Source organism: Drosophila navojoa, chromosome 4, assembly GCF_054131105.1.
Source record: "Drosophila navojoa isolate 15081-1374.11 chromosome 4, UAZ_NAV_1.0, whole genome shotgun sequence".
Taxonomy (NCBI): Eukaryota; Metazoa; Arthropoda; class Insecta; order Diptera; family Drosophilidae; genus Drosophila; species Drosophila navojoa.
In genome coordinates this window covers 12798840-12817732 of record NC_142892.1, presented here as the reverse complement: position 1 = coordinate 12817732, position 18893 = coordinate 12798840, and the positions used below count along the sequence as shown (strand labels likewise).

Genomic DNA, 18893 nt, shown 5'->3' with positions numbered 1-18893 from the left:
AAAAATCATCTAATTCATTAATCATAATAATTCTTTAATGTAAACTGAATTTTTTATATATAATAAATTAAATAAGAATTTATGCGCATTTTCTGTTATGGCACATTAAAGCACGGTAAACATTTTTTAGAAGCGCTCTTCCTTTATAATAATTAAATAGCTTTCAACAATATGCAATAAACGAAGCTGGCGAAGATGATATAATCTTCAGACTAACTTCAAAAAATACTTATACAACTAGCCAACATTTAGTTATTTAATGCCCACTTAATATCTACTATATTGATCCAGGCAATATCCTGTTATCTGATCTGATATGCAGTCAAACACATCGAAGGCCAAATCGCAGCTTTCGCCTTTCTGCGGGAGATCGCGACGACTCACTTGATATTTATTGGTCATGGCCCGCAGACAGAGATTAACGGATCGCAATGTGGCCATAAAAAAGCCGTGCTCATGTACGCCTTCCGAGTAAAAGCCAACCAGTCCGTCCAGCGTCGGCCAGCCGTTCTTGTCAATGGCGTTGTTCCTCGCATAGACACAGTGAAGCAGACACTGAAAAGAAAATTACAATAAAAGAAAACCCATACACACACACATACACAATCAAAAAATGTATTCGTAAGCCGCATTCAATTTGCTGATGCATAAAAAGCAGCTAATGTGTATTAAATGCAAACATAAAATCCAATTTTCAGTCATCAAATTTAGCGTGCGGTGTGAGAACAAAAAGTTGCAACTGCAACAGCAACGACAACGACAGCGGCTGCAACTGCGCTTTTCTTTCAATTGTCTAGCTTCAGCAGCAACCCTGACTTTTATAGACTGTCTACAGTGGGAAGATGGGTATATTGGGCTTAAGGAATTTCAGATTAACAACTGAATTTTGCAGCTGGAAATCAAAAAAGCGATGGGCTTTGTTATTCTCCGTTATTCAAATCTACTGTGATTCATTTTAGTTTTCCTTGCTAAACTCTACAAAAATATCTTCACTGAAATTTTATATTCTTCAATTTCTTTCATAGAGAGGTTTCTAGGCAGTATATCACCCGTTGGCTATACCCGATTGCCAAATTCGTACATGCTTTTAATTGCACACAGCAAATCAATGGCAAGTGGCGTTTGTTGCACTTCGTCTGTTCTGCCATTGAACTTAATTGCCGTAAAATCTGTTGGGAGTTAATGAAAAGTCGAAACCGAAGTACTTACGCCCGCTATGCGTTTATCTTCGAGTGGCACCAGCGTGGGATGATAGATGCCCGCACTGGCCACGTCCAGACGCTTGATACTGCGCACGAGCCGAGCCATGCGACGTCGGGGCTCGGGCTCATCGTAGACAATGTACTCATAGCGGCTGGCATTGGGTGGCGCCTCTTCGGAGCTGTGCTGTAACTGTATTTCGCTGTGGACGGGTGGCCAGTCTATCGACTCAATGAACTCCACGCTGTCATCGTCCGTATGCAGTGGTGGCTGCACCTGTGACACCTGCTCCTTGAGTATCTCATAGGCCTCTATTGGAGTGCGTTTTATATCACTCAGAATGGCATCAGGCATCAGTTTTGAGGCTTACCTGTAACCAGCTTATTCTTGACCTCCTCTTGACAGTCCCTGATCACCGACTCCACTCGCCTGGCCGTGCGTGGCGGGTTCAAGCAGCGCTTCTTCTTCGCCTCATAGCGTATCACATACTCCAAAGACGTAATGGATGCTATTACGCCTAGCATATGCAGAAGTTGTGTAATTTTCATGCTGCTTTGATTGATGCGCTCTAATCGAACTGAACGCCTCGGCCACTCACAGTCTATTGACTGGCTGGCAAAATTTTCAAATGAAAACGAAAGCATTTTCACTTTCCCGAGAAATTACAGGATTGCTGGCTGATGGCCTTCCTCTCGATTGCAGCTGCTGGCTGTTGTTGCTGGCAGTGAAAACGCATATGAATTTCCAGTTTTGCTCTATGGGTATGTGGTTCAATGGCAATAACTGCAACAACAACAACAACAGCAACAACAGTTGCAACTGGTTGCACATTTCCCATGCGTGCAATTGCCTCCAAATGTTTCATTCATTCAGTCAACAACTTGTCCTTAACGGCGTTCAGTGGCGTCGATTGTTTCATTTCCATTGTTTCAACCATCAACTGCTCATATTCCATTTCAATTCCACATTGCTGCCTCCCCCATTGCTGCTCCATTTGACTGCACAACTGGTCAATAGATGGAGCCAAAAACTCTTCCGCATACCAAAAATTAGCATATTCAACTAGAGTAAATGGAATTCGTACTAAACTCTAATCAAGATATGAGTTCGCACACACATTTGGACAGCTTGTGGGTCAGTAAATCATGAGCAGCGAACCAAGATGCCACGTTTGTGTCTTAAGTCTTTCGAGCTAGCTGCGCCCTCTGCCCAAAGTTCTAATCAAAATGTTTGACATATTTTGCTGCTGCTCTTTGTAAGACAGAGAACAATGGCCAATAACTAGTTTTAGCTTCGGCACTCGCTAATTGGACTCATTAAAAAAGGTTGGATAACCATTTTTTTCGGTTTGGGCACATCCTAGGCGGAAATTGTGACTACAGCCGCACAGTGGAGCACTTTGCATAAGAATTATTTCCCCAAAACGTATGAGCGAGAATATCAAGTGTGTTTTAGGTCTATCTTTAGGTCTATCTATGTTAGCTATTTCGACGAATGGCCCCACAGTGCAAGTGTTTGGACTACAGAGCGGCTAGACTCTTCCTGCCCTGGCCAAGGCGTAATTGCCTTTAATTGCAACAAGACGAAAAGAAAATTGCAGCTAAGACACTGACCTAGACTCCGTAGCGCTGCGAATTTATAATGGCCAAAGATGATGGAGGCGTGGCCAAACTGCAAATTGCCCGCTCAGCCAGCGGCAGGTTCAATGCACAGGAAATGCTTGTGGCATAGATCACGTGCAACCGAAGAAATTGTCAACGAGCAGGAAGCCAAAGCACGACACAACAACAGCCGTAGAACTAATTGACAGACAGAGAGACAGGTGGACAGCTGGACACGACTATTCTTTCTATTTTGTTGCCAATCTTCTCCTGTTCTGCAATTTACTGAACAAGGCGCACTCGACAAGGCATTGTTGGCCAAGCAACGGGCATGCAGCTTACAGCTTGCAGCTAGCAGCTGGCAGAACAATCCACTTGCGTGTCCATCATTAGAACAAATTCTCTCACCTGCAATGTTTCTGCTCACCCTTCGCTCTCCTCCCCGACTCTCCTCTCCTCTCTCATCGCTGACTGTTTGTCTTGTAACGCAATTTGCACACAAATGTTGTTTTCATCTTCGTGGCTTGCCACTTTTGTGGGTGGGTGGTCAGGTGAGACAAGTGGCAGCTGCTTTTGCTGCTGCTACTGCTACTGCTGCTGCCGAGTTGAGCTTAGCTGGCCACCGTTGGCTGCCTCGCCTGAGAATCGTATTTAAATACAAAGATCTAACGCTCTGGCGCATTCAGTCGCCAGCCGTCGTGTTGTTCTTGTCGCTGCATTTCGTGCTTCCATTATACAGCTAGCTACCTGTACCAGTGTCCCTCTCTGTGTGTGCGCGTGTGTGTTTGCAGGATGCGCGTCTAATTGGCGTTTCTAGTTGTTTAGCCCAGCTGCAAGCCATTTGAATTGCTAAATTTATGGAAATGTTGCGCCTGCTTTGGCTTTTATGCGCTGCATTTGGCCATTTCAGTGATCCTGTCTTAGCTGAAATCGAATTTAATACCATCAATGCCGATGGATCGTTTCAATTTCGGTATAGCCCAATATACATATATTGTGAAGAGAATTGCAAGACAATTTTTAAGAGATATTTTTCAATAATATTAAGTATAAATAATAAATAGTTTCTTAAAATTCTACCAAATGTGAAAATGGGTAAAACTTTGATCAACAATGATGGAAGAAGGAGATATATGAATAATTATTTGAGAAAATCTTCCAAATTTATGTGGAAGAATAAAATATTAATATCAGTTACATTATTGTTATTATTATTCATAAATACTAGTGAAATTACCACATATTCCGGACTACTCTCGTATGCTTCGGTTATGCGTTTTGAGAAATGATGCCACTGCTTCGAGCGACAGATGAGTTTTAAGAAGAAATTAGGGAATCAGAACAAAACGAAGCTTCAACCTTGCTTGATTATTAGGTTCGTTCACAAAATGAGAAGGGAATATAAGCTTGCAGCTATGTTGATTACTATACTTATTCAACTGACAGTTCTCCATTCGTAAGTCCCTCTGGATAGAAACAATGGAGAAGAATAATTACTGTATAATATTATACTCCACTGCTTTGTATATTTCATTAGAAAGTGTGTCAGTCAATGATCTTACAAAATATTTAAATTTGTTGTTTGCCAAAAATACATATGCATATCTATATTTATAAATATATATCTAATAATAAATATTTCAGTTCTTATAAACATTTGCCCAACGCGTTAAGCATATTTAGTCTATAGCTCATTTAGTCTATAGTTTTTTACACCTTAGCTCAGGTAAAGTTCGTATCACGCTCTGGCTCCTTTTGCCAGCTTTAACACCTCTTTTAATGCCATTTTGCAATGACAACAACACGTATATGCTGACTAACTGTTTGCTGTGTATTATTCTACCTATCTCTCTCTCCCTCCCTCCATCGCTGTGTATCTCTTTCTGACTTACCACGCATGGGCAACATACGCAATTACTGTTTTGGATAGACATGCAAATGATGACATTGGCGGCTACTATCACAGCGCCTCTGGCACTCCGGACAACATCGTGCGAGGTCGTTATGGTTCGCGTAGTCCAGCGAGCGGACAGATCGAAGAGACCGTCTATACAGCCGGACCACGTGGGTGAGTAAGCCGAACTCATAAACAAGATGAAGAAGAAGAAGTAGGAGGTGGCTGGCAGTTGGCTAAATTAAAGTGTGGTAGCCAAGTTAAGTTATCTGCTCGGTCTCGTATATCAGCGATACGACAGGTGCGAGCGGGCGTAGCGCCACTGAAGCGTGCCAAGGGGCCAGGGGAGGGCTTCACACTCAGAGTCGCTTCTAAAAACATTTAAGATGCGCATATACGGCGGCCAGGGGAAGTACAAACAGTAAAAAACGTTCAACTGTTGCTGCTGTCGGTTGCCTAAACGTTTGTTGTTGCCGTTTGCTCGATACAATTTTGAACTGTTTTGTGGCAATCTCCGGTAGTTGGGAAAACAAACAAATGAAACAGAAGACGAGATCAATCAGTAACGACTGCGCGATATTCGTTCATGTTTCCAAAACAGTGGATCTGTGGTTCTTTTTATAGAGAGGGTCAGCAGCAAGCCGAATACTGTAGAACATAGTAGTTGTACAGTCATACAGAACCTACTAGTAAACCCTATATACTCATCTTCTCACTTGCCGAACGAATATACAAAAAGCCGTTAACAAATTGTAAGCGAAACATGGCAATCGGAAAATTCATTAAGATGCACAGACGAAAGATAAAAAGTAGAATGGAAATTGATAGAGAATACCCGGCGAGACATGTGGCAATAGCAGACGTCACCCATTCGATTGCCACGATTATCAGATAGCATTCAGAATTGTGATTGCTTATGGGAGCAGGCGAGCGATTTTAGCAGTCAGCCCGACCGTTACCCAATCTGGCATCTTGATTCCCAGCGCAATTAGCTAATCATAGTTCAGCAGCTAATTGAATGTCGAATTTTTCACAGCTTTCGCGTGAATGGACCGAAAATACATCGTAAAATGGATTTGGCACAGTATCCGGTACTTCCACGTGGCAGTCCCGATGATCCCCTCGCCGATCCGTACGATGATCCCTCCTACAGCTTCAGCTATCGCACGCCGGATCAGTCTCGCAGCGAGGAGAACGATGCCAATAATAGAATAAGAGGTAGGTATAGTAAGCTGTACAAGAACTTCTCAGTTATGTCTTGACTCTTTCATTCAGGTCTCTATTCCTATTTGGATGACGTGGGCGAGCGGCACAGCGTGCGTTATGCAGCTGGCGCGGGAACGGGCTTTGAGATCTCCAATGCGGTACCTGATAATCCCGTTAGTGTCAGCTACTCCAGTCCGCTGTACAAGGCGCATCCCAAGACTCGTGGAAAAATGTCCGTGCAGCGGGGTCCTGCGGGCACCTACAAGCTGATTGCAGCTGGTCCGGATCATCGACGTGCCGAGAGTCGTGCTCCGGATGGAGTGGTGCGCGGTACCTACTCCTTCCTGGACGACAAGGGTGTGCAGCGCACTGTGGAATATATAGCTGGGGCGGGCATTGGCTACCGAGTGGTGAAAAATAGAGTGGGACCTGGCACTCATATAAATCCCTCCGTTGCGGACTTTCGACTAAGCGACACAGATTTCCGATTGGCTAACGATTTTGGTAGGGGAGCGGGCGGAAAGTTGGGTGGAGGTAGTGGTGGCAGTGGGAGCAGTGTTGGTGGTAGCGGCAGTGGTGCCAGCGGTATTGGTGGTTCAGGAACAAGTGGAGGTAGTGGACCAAGTGGAGGCGGGGGTAGAGGGCGAACTAATGGCGGTGGAGCTGACACCGATTACCTAAAGGCTGGAGGAAAGATAGATGTCAGAGTAACTGGAAACGCATTAGATAATGCTGGAGATGACATTGAGTTGAGCATTAGCTCCAGTGGATCCGCAACTGCAGATGGAGTGAAGTCTGATCGAAGAGGATATGCGGCAGGCAGCTCGCAAAGAGGCAGCACCAGGTATGATGGAGGTGGTGCAAATGGAGGCGGATCTGGTGGAGGCAAATATGATGGAGGAGGCGGTGCTGGTGGTGGGGGAGGCGGAAGAGGCAGATATAATGGAGGAGGAGTAGGAGGCAGAGGCGGAGGTGGCGGTGGAGTTGGCGGTGGAGGTGGTGGGTACAGAGAGACGAGCTCTGCAGGCAGCAGAAATCGAGGTGCCACCAGCACGAATCGCCTCAATGCAAGTGGATCAAGAAATCGCAATAGATTTAGTGGGGCTGGCGGAGGTGGAGGAGGAGGTATAGGTGGTTTAGCATCCGGTGAAGGCATAGCCACTGGATCAGGCAGTGCAGCTAGTGGACCGGATGACAATTACAATCTGAATGATGATGATGTGGGTGGCTCTCTGCCGCCGTTGGTGACCACCAATCATCGCATACTGGAAATCGACCGGGATCGAGAGTGGGTGCAACGACATCGCGACTCCACGATCATTAGGAATGTGGGTAAATGGTATGTGGGTCTGCCTCCAGGTCAAAGTGTCCGAGCCCATGTGCAGAACATAGACATTCTGCCACTTGGCGGCCGAGTCGCATTGTCACCATCGGAGGCACTGCGCCAAGACGAGATGGCCGAGCTGGCCGCCTCTAGGGAGCACTAGAAGGCAGTAACTAGTTGTAGTTGGATAGCTGATAGTTGTTAGTTAAGTAAGTGCTCGCAACTAAGATAAGTAACTGAAACGATGTCAGCTGCGGTTGCGCGTAGTTTCAGCTGTAACTGTAACTGTAACACTATTTATGCTAAATACATAATACATTTGTGCGTGTCTATGCCAAGTGGTTGCTCATTGTGGTTACAGTGGGTTATATATAAAGAAGCACTCAGTTGTCTTCACTTTCAGTCTTTAGAATGAGCCGCCGATTGTTGCATTCGCTGCATTTGCTCTACCTGAGCAGCTGGCTGTGCCTGGTGCAGGGCGCACAGGTTTACATGGAGTTGAATGGCCAGAGCTACTCTTACAACACGGACGTTGCTGTGCAAACAAATGATCTGTCACCCAACTACGAGATACCAGCTGCATACCAGCAGCAGCAGCAACAACAACACCAACGCCAACAATCCCAGCAATGGCCATATGCCAGCACGCAATCGTTATCCCGGAATGCCAAGTGGGGCTGGCTGCAGCCTGCAGCCGCACCTCCACCTCCACCAGCACCGACACCTCCACCAGCACCTCGGCAGCCACAGAATTTTGATTTTAGCACTCAACACATGTCCCACAGCCAGCACACGGATGACTCTGGCATTGTGCTAGGCAAATATTCATACTACGATGATGCAGGCTATCACGAGCTGAGCTACAAGGCGGGCCCCGGCATTGGATTCGTCGTCATGGGCGGCAATTTGGCCAAGCCAACGGAACAAACAGCCAACAACTTGCATGGCTATTAATCTATGAGTTCGTACGCCTTAGTCTCTAAATAAATAAAATCAAATGCAGTTCGACAATTTCCTGAACTTGGGTTTATGTCAACATAAAGACAATCGAAGCTAGCGGCATTACGTGCATTGCCAACTTAACTAAAGTAATATTGGCTTTAGTTATAGTTAAACATTTAAAGCCAACTGAAGGTAAATGTCGTTTGCTTTTGTCTGAATTGAAAACGGGAGTTTGACAAAGAAGAAAGAGGATTTTATACTGATGAGGACTATGAATCAAGGCAGCTGCATGACAAAAGCTGAATGCTACGATACTCGATGGAAGGTACATTAAAGATAAAGGCAAAATAATATGAAGCTTGTTGAAATTGATTGATTGATCCACATTGGTCACGAAGTAATCATATCATTCACAGAAATGATTATGAAACTGTCCTCAACTCTTCTAGAGAAACTTGAAACTTGAGTTATGGCAGCTGCATGACAAAAGCTGGATGCTACGATACTCGATATAAGGCACATAATTGCCAAAGGCTAAATAATTTAAAGCTAGTGGAAATATTGATCCTCATTGCTCACTAAATAAAAAACATAATCATATTATTCACAGAAATGAATCTCTTAGTTTAGGTCTTTTAGCGAACTAATGGTCGAAGCAAAATGTTCTGAGACTGCATGACAGAAGCTGAATGATATGACACTCGATGGATGGTACATCTACGAAACTTGTGGAAATATTTATCATAGCTTGCTCATTAAACAAAAGGCATAGTCTTATCATTCGATTATGAAACTGTCATCAACGCTTCTAATGAATGGGAAGAAAATTTGAGTGAAAGGGACAAAAACTTGAGTGAAGGCAGCTGCATGACAAAAGCTGAATGCTACGAAACTCGATATAAGGTACATCAATGCTAAAAGCTTAATAATTTAAAGCTAGTGGAAATATTGATCCTCATTGCGCACTAAATAGAAAACATAATCATATCCCTCACAGAAATGAATCTTTTAGCGAATCTCTTCTAGCGAATTAATGGTCGAAGCAAAATGTTCTGAGACTGCATGACAGAAGCTGAATGATATGACACTCGATGGTTGGTACATCTACGAAACTTGTGGAAATATTTATCATAGCTTGCTCGTTAAATAAAAATCACAGTCTTATGAATGATTATGAAGCTGTTCTCAACTCTTCTAGTGAATGGGACGAAAATTTGAGTGAAAGGGACAAAAACTTTAGTGATGGCTGCTGCATGACAAAAGCTGAATGCTACAAGACTCTATGTAAGGCACATCAATGTCAAAGGTTAGATAATATCTGGTTAGTGATAATATGAAGCTTTTGTAAATAGTGATCCTCATTGCTCAAGAAATAGAAAGCATAATCATATCATAAACATCACTAAAATGAATATCCTCTTAACTTAGGTCCTCTATCGAATTTATGGCCAGAGCTAAATGCTCAGAGACTGCATGACAAAAGCCTTATGAATGATAAACGAATTTATACAAATGTGAATATATGTGGCGCGTGCTTTGAGGCTATAAACCGAACGATTTATGCATTTTATAATGCCTAATTGATTTGCGGAACAGTTAGTAGTTGTTTCTTTGGCTCCCGCTGGACACCCAAAATACAAACTGTTGAACAACTACTCAATTTGTCAACCAAATAAAGTTGAGTTTTGTTTGGTTTTATATACTTATTTAAGTTTTGTCTGGTTTTTTGGGTATTTCTTATGTGGAGGGAATGCGCGTGCGTTGAAAATTTGAAATGGGCTGCGTGCTCGACTTGCCAAATAATTTGAATTGAACGCAAGCCTTGGTGACAGCCGCGTGGCCTAAATAAGAAAACAGTGCAAAGTACTCAAAAACACAAAAAAGAAAAGACAATGAAAACGAAAACAAAATTAAATATAAATAAAAAATAATTAAGAGTGCTCGGAGATACCCTAAGAATATGACATGCCCATATAAAATGAGTATCTTTCTAGTTATAAAAGTATTTTGTGATATATTCGAAGCCTGAGCGGGAGAGAGAGAGGAGACAGACAGACACTCCAAGCTTGACTCATGTGTCAGTCGTATCTCTCTCGTATTCAATACTCATCCTTATCATACTTTATACCTTAATTCACGCCTCCTTCTGCTCGATACATACAATTTAACCAAAGTAATGTACCCTCTTAAACCTTTTTCATTGAGTTTAAGACAAAAAATAATATAAACAAAAAGCAACAACACGTTCAAGTTTTTGGCTAATAAATAATAAGTTTATGGTTTTTTTTTTTTTTTTCATTTTGGTTTTTAGCAAAATTATTCAAATGATTGCAGCAACCTTTTTTTTTGGGCTTTTCATGGCTAAGTTTCACTGTGACCATAAAATGTTTTGTTTTGACTATTAAATTTAAAGTAAAGATGTTTTCGTGAAGAAGCAGAGCGTCTGGACAACTTTCTATTAGACTGGATTTTAGGTTTAAGTACAGCGACATAAAAACCAGCTTTGACACGAATTGAAAAGTTTGAGAGTCAAGTTCTCAGCTCTAGTAGTAGAAGAGAATAGAGACTGCTTTGCCTTGGCCTGGGAACTGAGCTGAGGCTACGCTGTGGCTGCATAATTTTGCTGGCATAATTGCATTCAGTAATGCCCTGTATTAACTCTTTTATTATAGAGCACAGAACACAATGCCTCTGAAAGAGAGGCAGAGAGAGGGCGAGAGACAGATCGGGAGAGATCCAGTTATGTGGCTTAAACAACGGTTTCTGCGCTGGAGTCTGTGCGATTCTTGATTCCTTGCTTGATGCACCCAGCGAAGGTCGCACTTAACTGTCCAGCCAAAGCCAGGCCCAGTTCCGCTAGCTGTATATAAATAGGTTTCAAGGTTATTGCATATAGTTGAACTCTTTGGCGCATGCCAGGCCTATTATATTATTATTGTTGTTGTTGTTGTAGTTGTAGCTGGGGCCTGAACTGCCTCAGCTGCATCGATTTGTCGACTTTCAATTAATGCCATTCAAACTGTGTGTGTGTTTTGAGTTTCTTGATCGTTCATTGCGTATGCGTCGCTGCATTCCTAGTTGAAACCATAAATCTTCGATCAATTCGAATTGATTGTTTCAATATGTCACAGCTGAAATAACTGTAAATGACTGCAATATAACAATACTCTTTATAGCAGATGCGCTAAAAATAGTCTGAAAGGACCCCAGAAGGCAGTCGCCTGTGGTGTAGTTAATTTGCTGTAAACTGCTTAAGCTGCAAACTTGATGGAATTCTAGAAATGTGTATATAAAACTTTCGTTTTACAGTGGTAATTTAATAAGAATGTGAATGGATTAAGGGCGCAATCGGATATTGAGAAACAGTTCCGAATATTGCAGAGCCAAACTTTCTAAGCATGTTCCACATTCACTGCTTATTCAATTTGAATAAGAATTTTAACATATTGACAATTCGCAGAATAGTTCATTCATTGAACCATAATTGAGTTCGTGTCTTAAGTCTTTTATTTCTATTTTCTTTTTTGCTGTTAGGCTTATTGCTTGTTTCAATCAGCATTCGTCACGCCAATTGGCACTGCTAAGCTCTTACATTTTGTCTACCCACACGCGTTCGCGTCTTAAGTCGTTCGTTTTGTTCTGCCCAGTTGAGTCGTAAGTGCGTCGGTGATGATGATGATGCTGCTGCTCAGTCAATCAAGCCAATTAATTAATCAATGTCGAAATGTCGAATGAACAGTAGCACTTGGGACTTTGCTGTCAGCGGTGTCAGCGATGTCAGCGATGTCAGCGGTTCACACAGACATAAAAACTGTGCAAAAAAACGTGCTTTAGTTATGCTCATCTAACATGATCCTAATCATGATCCCAAGCTGTGAATGTCAATGTTTTGGGTGGCTTTGACAGACACAGGTAAAGAGCAACAGATGCTCGCCCATTGATAAGACGCAGCCAAGGCATTTGCGTACGTGCCCCCTTTTTAAGCGAGTTTCTCTTAAGCATTTGCTCTTTCACTCACTGCCACACACGCGCTCTCTCTGTCTCTCTCTCGCTCTCTCTTGTGACTGGCCATGGTCAGGTTGAACACATTTCTTTGCTGTTCGCTTTGCATGGCTAATGGAAATGTTATAAAACAGCCAAGCTGTGCCCAGGCACAATTCAGTTCATCTTCAGTCGTTGCCTGCTTGAGTTCTTAAAGGTGCGTCAAGTGTAGTTTTTTTCTGGCTCAAGAACGAAAGCTTGAAGCCAAGTGCGTGTGCTCCTTGAAGCAGCTAAAAAAACGTTTACAAAAAATATATTTAACAAAAAACCATTAAACAACTTGGCAGAGTTGGCATTTAACTTAAGTGTGTGTGTGATTGTGTTTCCTGTATCTGATTAAAGCTCGATTCTACGCTTGATAACACAGCGCCTTTTGTCTCTGTTCGCAGTTCAAGGATATAACTCAAGGCTAGCCTGCGCCGGCGTTGACAACGAGCAAAAAAAAAAAATCAAAAAAGAAATAATTTACAAAGATTGTTAAGCGCAAAAATGCGTCTCATTGTGGTAAGTACTTATGGCCAAAACCGCTTAATAAATTTCAACATAGAGTGAAAAAAAAAACTAGTTTAATTCTGTTTCAATTTTGCTGCTGTCTTCTGTGCTATATGTGACCGCAATTAATCATTTATTAGCGTCGCTGGTCATTAACTGGCGCAAGTTCGTGCCTTAAGTCTTTCTGTGCCTTTTTTCGTATTTCGTATTTAATTTGCGTTTACACTCAGCTCTAAACTTTCACTGGCTGATGCTTCTTGCCAAGATTCTTTTTGCTACCAAGTTGAGTTAGCTGTGAAATCAGTCTGAGTTTCTTTTGGCCCATATGCAAATATCTGGCTCAGCCGCTCATCAGAAAACCAATTTGCTAATTGAAAATAAAAATGGAGGAATAAAGGGCAAAAAACTGAAAAAGCAGTTTAGAAGACTTTTGTTAAATTGACTTTATATGTATACTAAAAGAGATATACATATGCAAATCTTTTAATGTGATACAAAATAATTATAAATGAATTGTTAATAGGTATAATATTATAATTAAGAATCATTTAGGATTATATAGTAACTAAGATAAATCAAGTTTAATAATGATAGTCTGCCAACAATATGTCAAATGATTATTAAAAAAAAAAAGTTCAATCTAAGTGAAACACTTAATAAATTCCATGACATATGAATCTTCGTATAGAAAACTTATATATGAAAAGTGAAAATTAATCAACACGTCTTTGTGGCACACACTTCTTATAGCTTACGTATTACGCGCTGCATTATTCATTTTCTATTCAACAAATATAACAAAAAGAATGAGAAAACACGCCCTAAAAAAAGTCGAAATGCGTCAGCGTCCGTCGCGCATATCATATAAAGACAACAGCAAAAAGGCATTTTTAATAAACCATATGAAAAGCCCAAAATAAAATATTTTAATTATACCTGCATACCTCACACCCTCTTATATACACATACCTATATATCTGTATGTATGGAGAAAAATCAATATGCTATAAACGTAGGCTAGGCCTGTGCGTAGGAGGCCATGACAAATGGCCGAGGGAAATAAAGTTCTCGACCATTAATTGGCGAGAGCTGAAGGAACAATAAAAGAGATACTTTGTAACGCCCCACTCTCTACTATATGGAGGGCCATAAATTGGAGTTATAAAGTTATCTCTCACCATCGATTGCATAACATAAATCAAAGGAACTTTAGGTATGGGTCGTCCATGGCACTAATTAATCTTCATTTGAAAGACTTGTTTAAGCAGCAGCAGCTGAAAACCTGAGAGCTACTTAAAAATGATTTGCATTTTGAAATATTTTCTTTCTGTATTTGGGCAACATTAACCCAGTTTTGAAACACGCCCAGAACAAACGACTCCAGCAAACAATCTGTATAATAAATAAATCAGAGCCAAAAGAAAGCAGCCACAAATATATCTTGGTTCGAAGTCGTGGCTAAATGCAGGCATTGCTTGCAAATACAGAATACAAAATAACTCTGAGATATCTTCCCAGCTGGTCCAGAGCTCGTTTTTGGTTTTTGGTAACAAGAACAACAACAACAACAAAATGTTAAACGCTTAGGCGGAATATCTGTAGCTGGGTCAATGACACACACCAAGCTCAGTGACATTGCGGCTTTTGATAGATGAAGTTGCCGTGTCCGATGACAAGCTAACGGGCCAGCTGGTCGTTTGCTTGCTGGCTGGGTGGATGCTGTTGCGTCAATATTGATTTTGCAAAAGAAGCGAGCAAAGCAAACATTTGGCGAGCATGGCTTGATGGTTCTACTGAATCGGGGCTCGGTTCTCGGGCAGCGAAAAGCTGTGAAAATAGTTTGACTAAATGGGCTTGGCTCTCACTTTTCAGCTGAAGCTTAGCGAAAGATGCTGGAGAAATGAAATGAAATGAAATGAAGTGCTTGACCGCATTCTTAGACCTTGACAGCTGGCACGCGGCATAATTATAAGTATTTAAAAAATACACTAGGTATAGATATATAAATAAAGATTTGAGTTGGCATGAGCATCTATAGAAATATGAAATATAATAGGTTTTGTTTGTTGTGCATTTCCATTATTTACCTTTCATTAACTTGAGAATTTGTTTAAATGACTCTCGTAACTATAAAGATCATTAGCATCTTAATTAATGAATATTAATTCAGTTACATAATGAGCTTAAATATGGTATTTATATATAATATTTTACATATCCATTTATGTTTCTCTTTAATCCACCAACTATATTTATCAATAATAATTCAATTCTTACTTTTCTCTTGCAGTTCTCAACACTTTTGCTTGCCTCCTGGGCAGCTGGCCAAACTTTGGATGCCGTCGAGTAAGTAGCTCTCGAATTCTTTCAGCGATTGATTTCTATTAACCTTTGCCTTGTCCCGCCTTGCCTTGCCTTGAGCTGTGACTGTGTCATCTTAATGCTCTTAGAAGTAGCTCTATTTGTATTGTGACTAAAACAAAAAACTATTATAGAGTTGTGTGACTAAGCTACTCATTATCCGTATATAACACCTGCTAATCGCATTAGTTTACTAATCATGCCAATACGATGAGACCAAAAACAAACCTAACTTTCGTTTGCAGAATACAAAGGCAAAAGCTGATCAAATTTCCCGAGGAGTTTGATCCGAATGTGGGGCCGCCCACGTCCGACAAAGCGGACGAGGCCAAGCGCATTCTCGACCAGATCGCCAAGGTGAACGAGGCCTTTGGCTATGTGAAGAAGAAGCCCGATCAGCCAAAGCTGCCGCCCATACTCGACTCCAGTCAGTATCTCTTTCCCAAGCCCGCCCAGCAGCCGTTCCACGCGCAGAAGCATCACTTCTCTGGCAGCCAAGGGCAAACGTTGCTGGAGCCCTCCATAAGAGCTGTTAAGCTAACGAGGAATGTTGTGGATGGAGTGTCGAAAGAGCAAAAGCAACAGCAACAACAAGAGACTCTCTACTTCCGACCCAATCAGGTGCAGTTGCCGCAGCCAAGCTCAGCACAGGAGGCACAGCAGCTGCCCGCCCACTTTGTCATACCGGTGCATCTATACAAACTGAACAAGGAACAGTATTTGCGAGAGCATGCGCCGCACGAGTATCGTGTCAAGGGCTACAAGATAATTGGCGATGTGGACAGCTTTTATGGCAAGGCGAAAGCCATGCTGCACGAGAAGAACCAGAAGCAGGGCAAGACAACGCCCAAATACCATTTGTTCTTTTTACCCCGCGAGCTGGCCTTGAATGACGATGGGACGCCCAAGCGTGGCAAGCCAACAGCGACAAGCACCACTACCACCACTACCTCCACCACTACCAAAGGGCCCAGCTCTAGCAAGGAATCGCGTTTCGACTCGCGTGAGAAGCCAATACATAAGCCACAGCAACAGCCACAGTCCCAGCAACCGCAACAACAACAGTCCCAGTCACAGCCAACTCCTTCCCGCATGCCCGCCATTGCCACGCCTGAAGCGAATGGCAGTCGCAAGCGGACTAGCGGCAGCACCACCAAGCCACTGCGTGCCAGCAGCAAGGATGCAGATCAGAATCAACAGATACTGACCAGCTCTTCCAGTCTCAAAGTGAACTCTGCCCCAAGCCACAGTAATGTTGCTCAGCAGACCACGTTGCCGCCAACAGGCGGACTAATGCCAAATCGCAATCGCTTGAATGTCTTCCGTGTGCCCAGCGTCAATTTGGCCGAGATGCAGAACCAGACCTCGACAGCCATCAAAAACGCCTTTCAGAATATTTTCAAAATGCCCTTCCGCCAGCCCATCGCGCTGACAGGAACAACAGCTGTGCAACCAGTTGTGGTGCAGAGCGGAGCTGTACAAAATTCCGACATGTTGCAGGATAGCCAGGATGATTACAAGTGGGACGATGAGCGGGAAGGCGGCGGCGATGGTGATGGCGATGACGACATTGATACCCTCGAGCAAATGGAAAATACGGCTGCCGAGCAGGATACCAGCGCGGGCGCAGAGAAGCATCTGTTTGTACACAAGAAGCACCACCTAATGGACACCATTGGTACAGTGGCCACCGCTCATCAGGGCACTCAGAAGCAGGCTCTGCGAGAGGGCGGCATCATCATTCAACGCCTGAAGGTGCGCAAGGGCGGCATTGCCATTGCGGGGCCAGGAGGCGTGGCTACAGCAGGTAGTGGCGGTACTGCAATTGTGGGCCCCGGGGGCTATGCTCTAACCCACCCGCGCAGCTTAACCATTGCCGGCCCCGGGGCTAAAGTTATTTCCATACCTGCTGATGTGGACCTGAAAGATGCTCTCCAACGCACAGATGTGGATGCAAAAAGCTTTCCACGCGAGGGTAAAGTGGTGGCTACAGGGCCCACCGTCTACTACGCACCACCAACGGGTATGACGATGGAAGATGATGATCAGGAGGAAGTGCAGGAATTTTAAGCCTTGCAGTAGCTTGATTATTTAACTGAAATCTGTTACCAGCCCTGTTTTTCGAACTAGTTACACTCATCGATTAACGGGGCTGCCAGATAGTTAGAAATTGTGGCTGCCGTTTAGCTATGATCGATTTTATACCTAATGACTGTTAGTATTTTTGTATAGCGCCTAAGTATTGGTAATAAATGTTTGTATTTGTAATTTGTGCATTGCTTTCATCTGTAATCAAATGTAAATAGCTGCCACGCCTACTAACACTGCACACACACACACACAAAGCTTTCGCATGTACTGATAACGAACTCTTCTAGACTAAACCCCAACTTGAGCTGTATATATTGTATATATGACGAGACTAATGGCTATCCTTAACTCTCTTACTCTTCCTATGAAAATTCCTTTCCTCAATTCGTATATCCTAACCAACATCTAATAAAGTGCGAACACATACTGGCAGACCACAAGCTTTGAGACGTGGCCGGCGCGCAGTCGCCTGCAGCCACTGGTGAATTATGAATCACCCGCTGCGACTCAGTCAGTCGGTGCACAGAAGATAGTTGCAGCTCCAGTTAAGGACAACATCCTGAAACCTTATGGAGCCTTCAAAGCAGCTGCAAAAGCGCAGCCAGAGAAACTTACAGAAGACAAAGCAGCCGAAACTACAAGTACAACACAGTTTGCAGCTCTAACGCCATATGGTGCTCTGAAATCCACCATACATAGCAATCTGTTGCTGTTAAACTCGCCATATTATGCTGCATATAGTCTGCCATTCGCTTATGTGGCGCCATCTGTGGGCATAGCAGCCCCAACAACGCTCAGTACAACAACCAGTACAGCAAAGCCTGAAACCACTGACGATACTCCAAGTGAAAAAGCTGAAGAAGACGAAGCTACCGAAGACACTATTGAGACATTACAAAAGCTGCGAGCGAAGCCACAAACCTCAGCTGGTGATCTAAAAAGCGATACTCGCTTACGTGCCGCTGTTAGCCGCATCAATTCAGACTATGTGATCGAAGAGATTATCTCCGTGCCGGGCAAGCATATATTGTCCAGCAGTTCTCGCTCCATCAAACCACAGACGAAAAAGGCAACAGCTGCCAAGCTGCGCAAAGGGAGCGGCAAACAGCGCGCACCACCCGTCAAAGTGGAAGCCACTGGACGCACCAGTACCAGTTCAAAGAACTTTCCCCAGATACCATTTGCCAACTACTTCCTGCCCTATCATCCCGAGCAGGCACAGGCCATACAAGGACGCAAGCAGGCAGCGCTCATACTAGAGCCCCACTCCAAGGCTGTGGTAGGCAACGGAGGTACCGCCATCTCCACGCCCATCTCCAGGGCATTGCTGAAGAAGGGCGTGCCCACCAACGTGTACTTCAATCCGGAATCGGTGGCCATTGCAGGCGTGGGTGGTAAAGCGCATGCAGCGGCCGATCTGGAAATCGATTTGTTTAACTGAAGCGGAGTCTGATCCACTGGAGACATATCTGTCTCCAGCTATGTAGTTTAGTGTAGAGATCCATATGTTCCTATCCTATCTCTCTTTTGCTCTCTGTAGTTGTAAATAAAGTTGTAGTAAAATATTTGCCTTTCTACCTCAGGAATAGTCGTCGCTTGCTCACCATCCGTAGAAATGGTTGCCCCACTGCTTATCCTTATCCACGCTTTATCCCCGCACTATCACACGCAGATTTGTACAGGCAATTGCCGCACTTCACTTCCATAGCACTTTAACGAACTCTATAAAATTTAGACACAG

General features: G+C 43.2%; 4 protein-coding genes across 4 annotated transcripts; 3 read left to right on the top strand and 1 right to left on the bottom strand.

Moving 5' to 3' along the window:
* Window positions 1–43: 43 nt before the first annotated feature.
* On the bottom strand, window positions 44–1832 carry Obp73a (Odorant-binding protein 73a). Its single transcript, XM_018099314.2, has 3 exons — window positions 1571–1832; window positions 1210–1511; window positions 44–555 (listed from the first exon to the last, which is right to left on the bottom strand). The coding sequence occupies exons 1-3, from the start codon at window positions 1746–1748 to the stop codon at window positions 268–270; spliced, it is 768 nt and encodes a 255-aa protein (XP_017954803.1). The 5' UTR covers window positions 1749–1832; the 3' UTR covers window positions 44–267.
* A 1638-nt stretch (window positions 1833–3470) lies between these two features.
* Window positions 3471–7557, top strand: Cpr73D (Cuticular protein 73D). The gene is made up of 4 exons (XM_089259744.1): window positions 3471–3774; window positions 4732–4869; window positions 5732–5913; window positions 5971–7557. Exons 1-4 carry the CDS (start codon window positions 3659–3661, stop codon window positions 7386–7388), a joined length of 1854 nt encoding a protein of 617 aa, XP_089115870.1. The 5' UTR covers window positions 3471–3658; the 3' UTR covers window positions 7389–7557.
* A 19-nt stretch (window positions 7558–7576) lies between these two features.
* LOC108650195 (uncharacterized) lies at window positions 7577–8262 on the top strand. The gene has a single exon (XM_018099313.2). The coding sequence runs from the start codon at window positions 7637–7639 to the stop codon at window positions 8177–8179; it is 543 nt and encodes a 180-aa protein (XP_017954802.1). The 5' UTR covers window positions 7577–7636; the 3' UTR covers window positions 8180–8262.
* Window positions 8263–12255: 3993 nt separating this feature from the next.
* LOC108650488 (uncharacterized) lies at window positions 12256–17329 on the top strand. Its single transcript, XM_018099645.3, has 4 exons — window positions 12256–12365; window positions 12598–12712; window positions 14991–15046; window positions 15307–17329. Exons 2-4 carry the CDS (start codon window positions 12698–12700, stop codon window positions 17129–17131), a joined length of 1896 nt encoding a protein of 631 aa, XP_017955134.1. The 5' UTR covers window positions 12256–12365; window positions 12598–12697; the 3' UTR covers window positions 17132–17329.
* Window positions 17330–18893: the final 1564 nt, after the last annotated feature.

Coding starts and splice junctions, on each gene's coding strand:
- Cpr73D (XM_089259744.1), top strand. CDS start 3,659: ATGGAAATGTTGCGCCTGCTTTGGCTTTTATGCGCTGCATTTGGCCAT. Junction 3,775..4,731: donor GATGGATCGTTTCAATTTCG/GTATAGCCCAAT, acceptor TGTTTTGGATAG/ACATGCAAATGATGACATTG. Junction 4,870..5,731: donor TATACAGCCGGACCACGTGG/GTGAGTAAGCCG, acceptor AATTTTTCACAG/CTTTCGCGTGAATGGACCGA.
- Obp73a (XM_018099314.2), bottom strand. CDS start 1,748: ATGAAAATTACACAACTTCTGCATATGCTAGGCGTAATAGCATCCATT. Junction 1,512..1,570: donor CAAGAATAAGCTGGTTACAG/GTAAGCCTCAAA, acceptor GCACTCCAATAG/AGGCCTATGAGATACTCAAG. Junction 556..1,209: donor AAGATAAACGCATAGCGGGC/GTAAGTACTTCG, acceptor TTTTCTTTTCAG/TGTCTGCTTCACTGTGTCTA.
- LOC108650195 (XM_018099313.2), top strand. CDS start 7,637: ATGAGCCGCCGATTGTTGCATTCGCTGCATTTGCTCTACCTGAGCAGC.
- LOC108650488 (XM_018099645.3), top strand. Junction 15,047..15,306: donor CAAACTTTGGATGCCGTCGA/GTAAGTAGCTCT, acceptor TTTCGTTTGCAG/AATACAAAGGCAAAAGCTGA.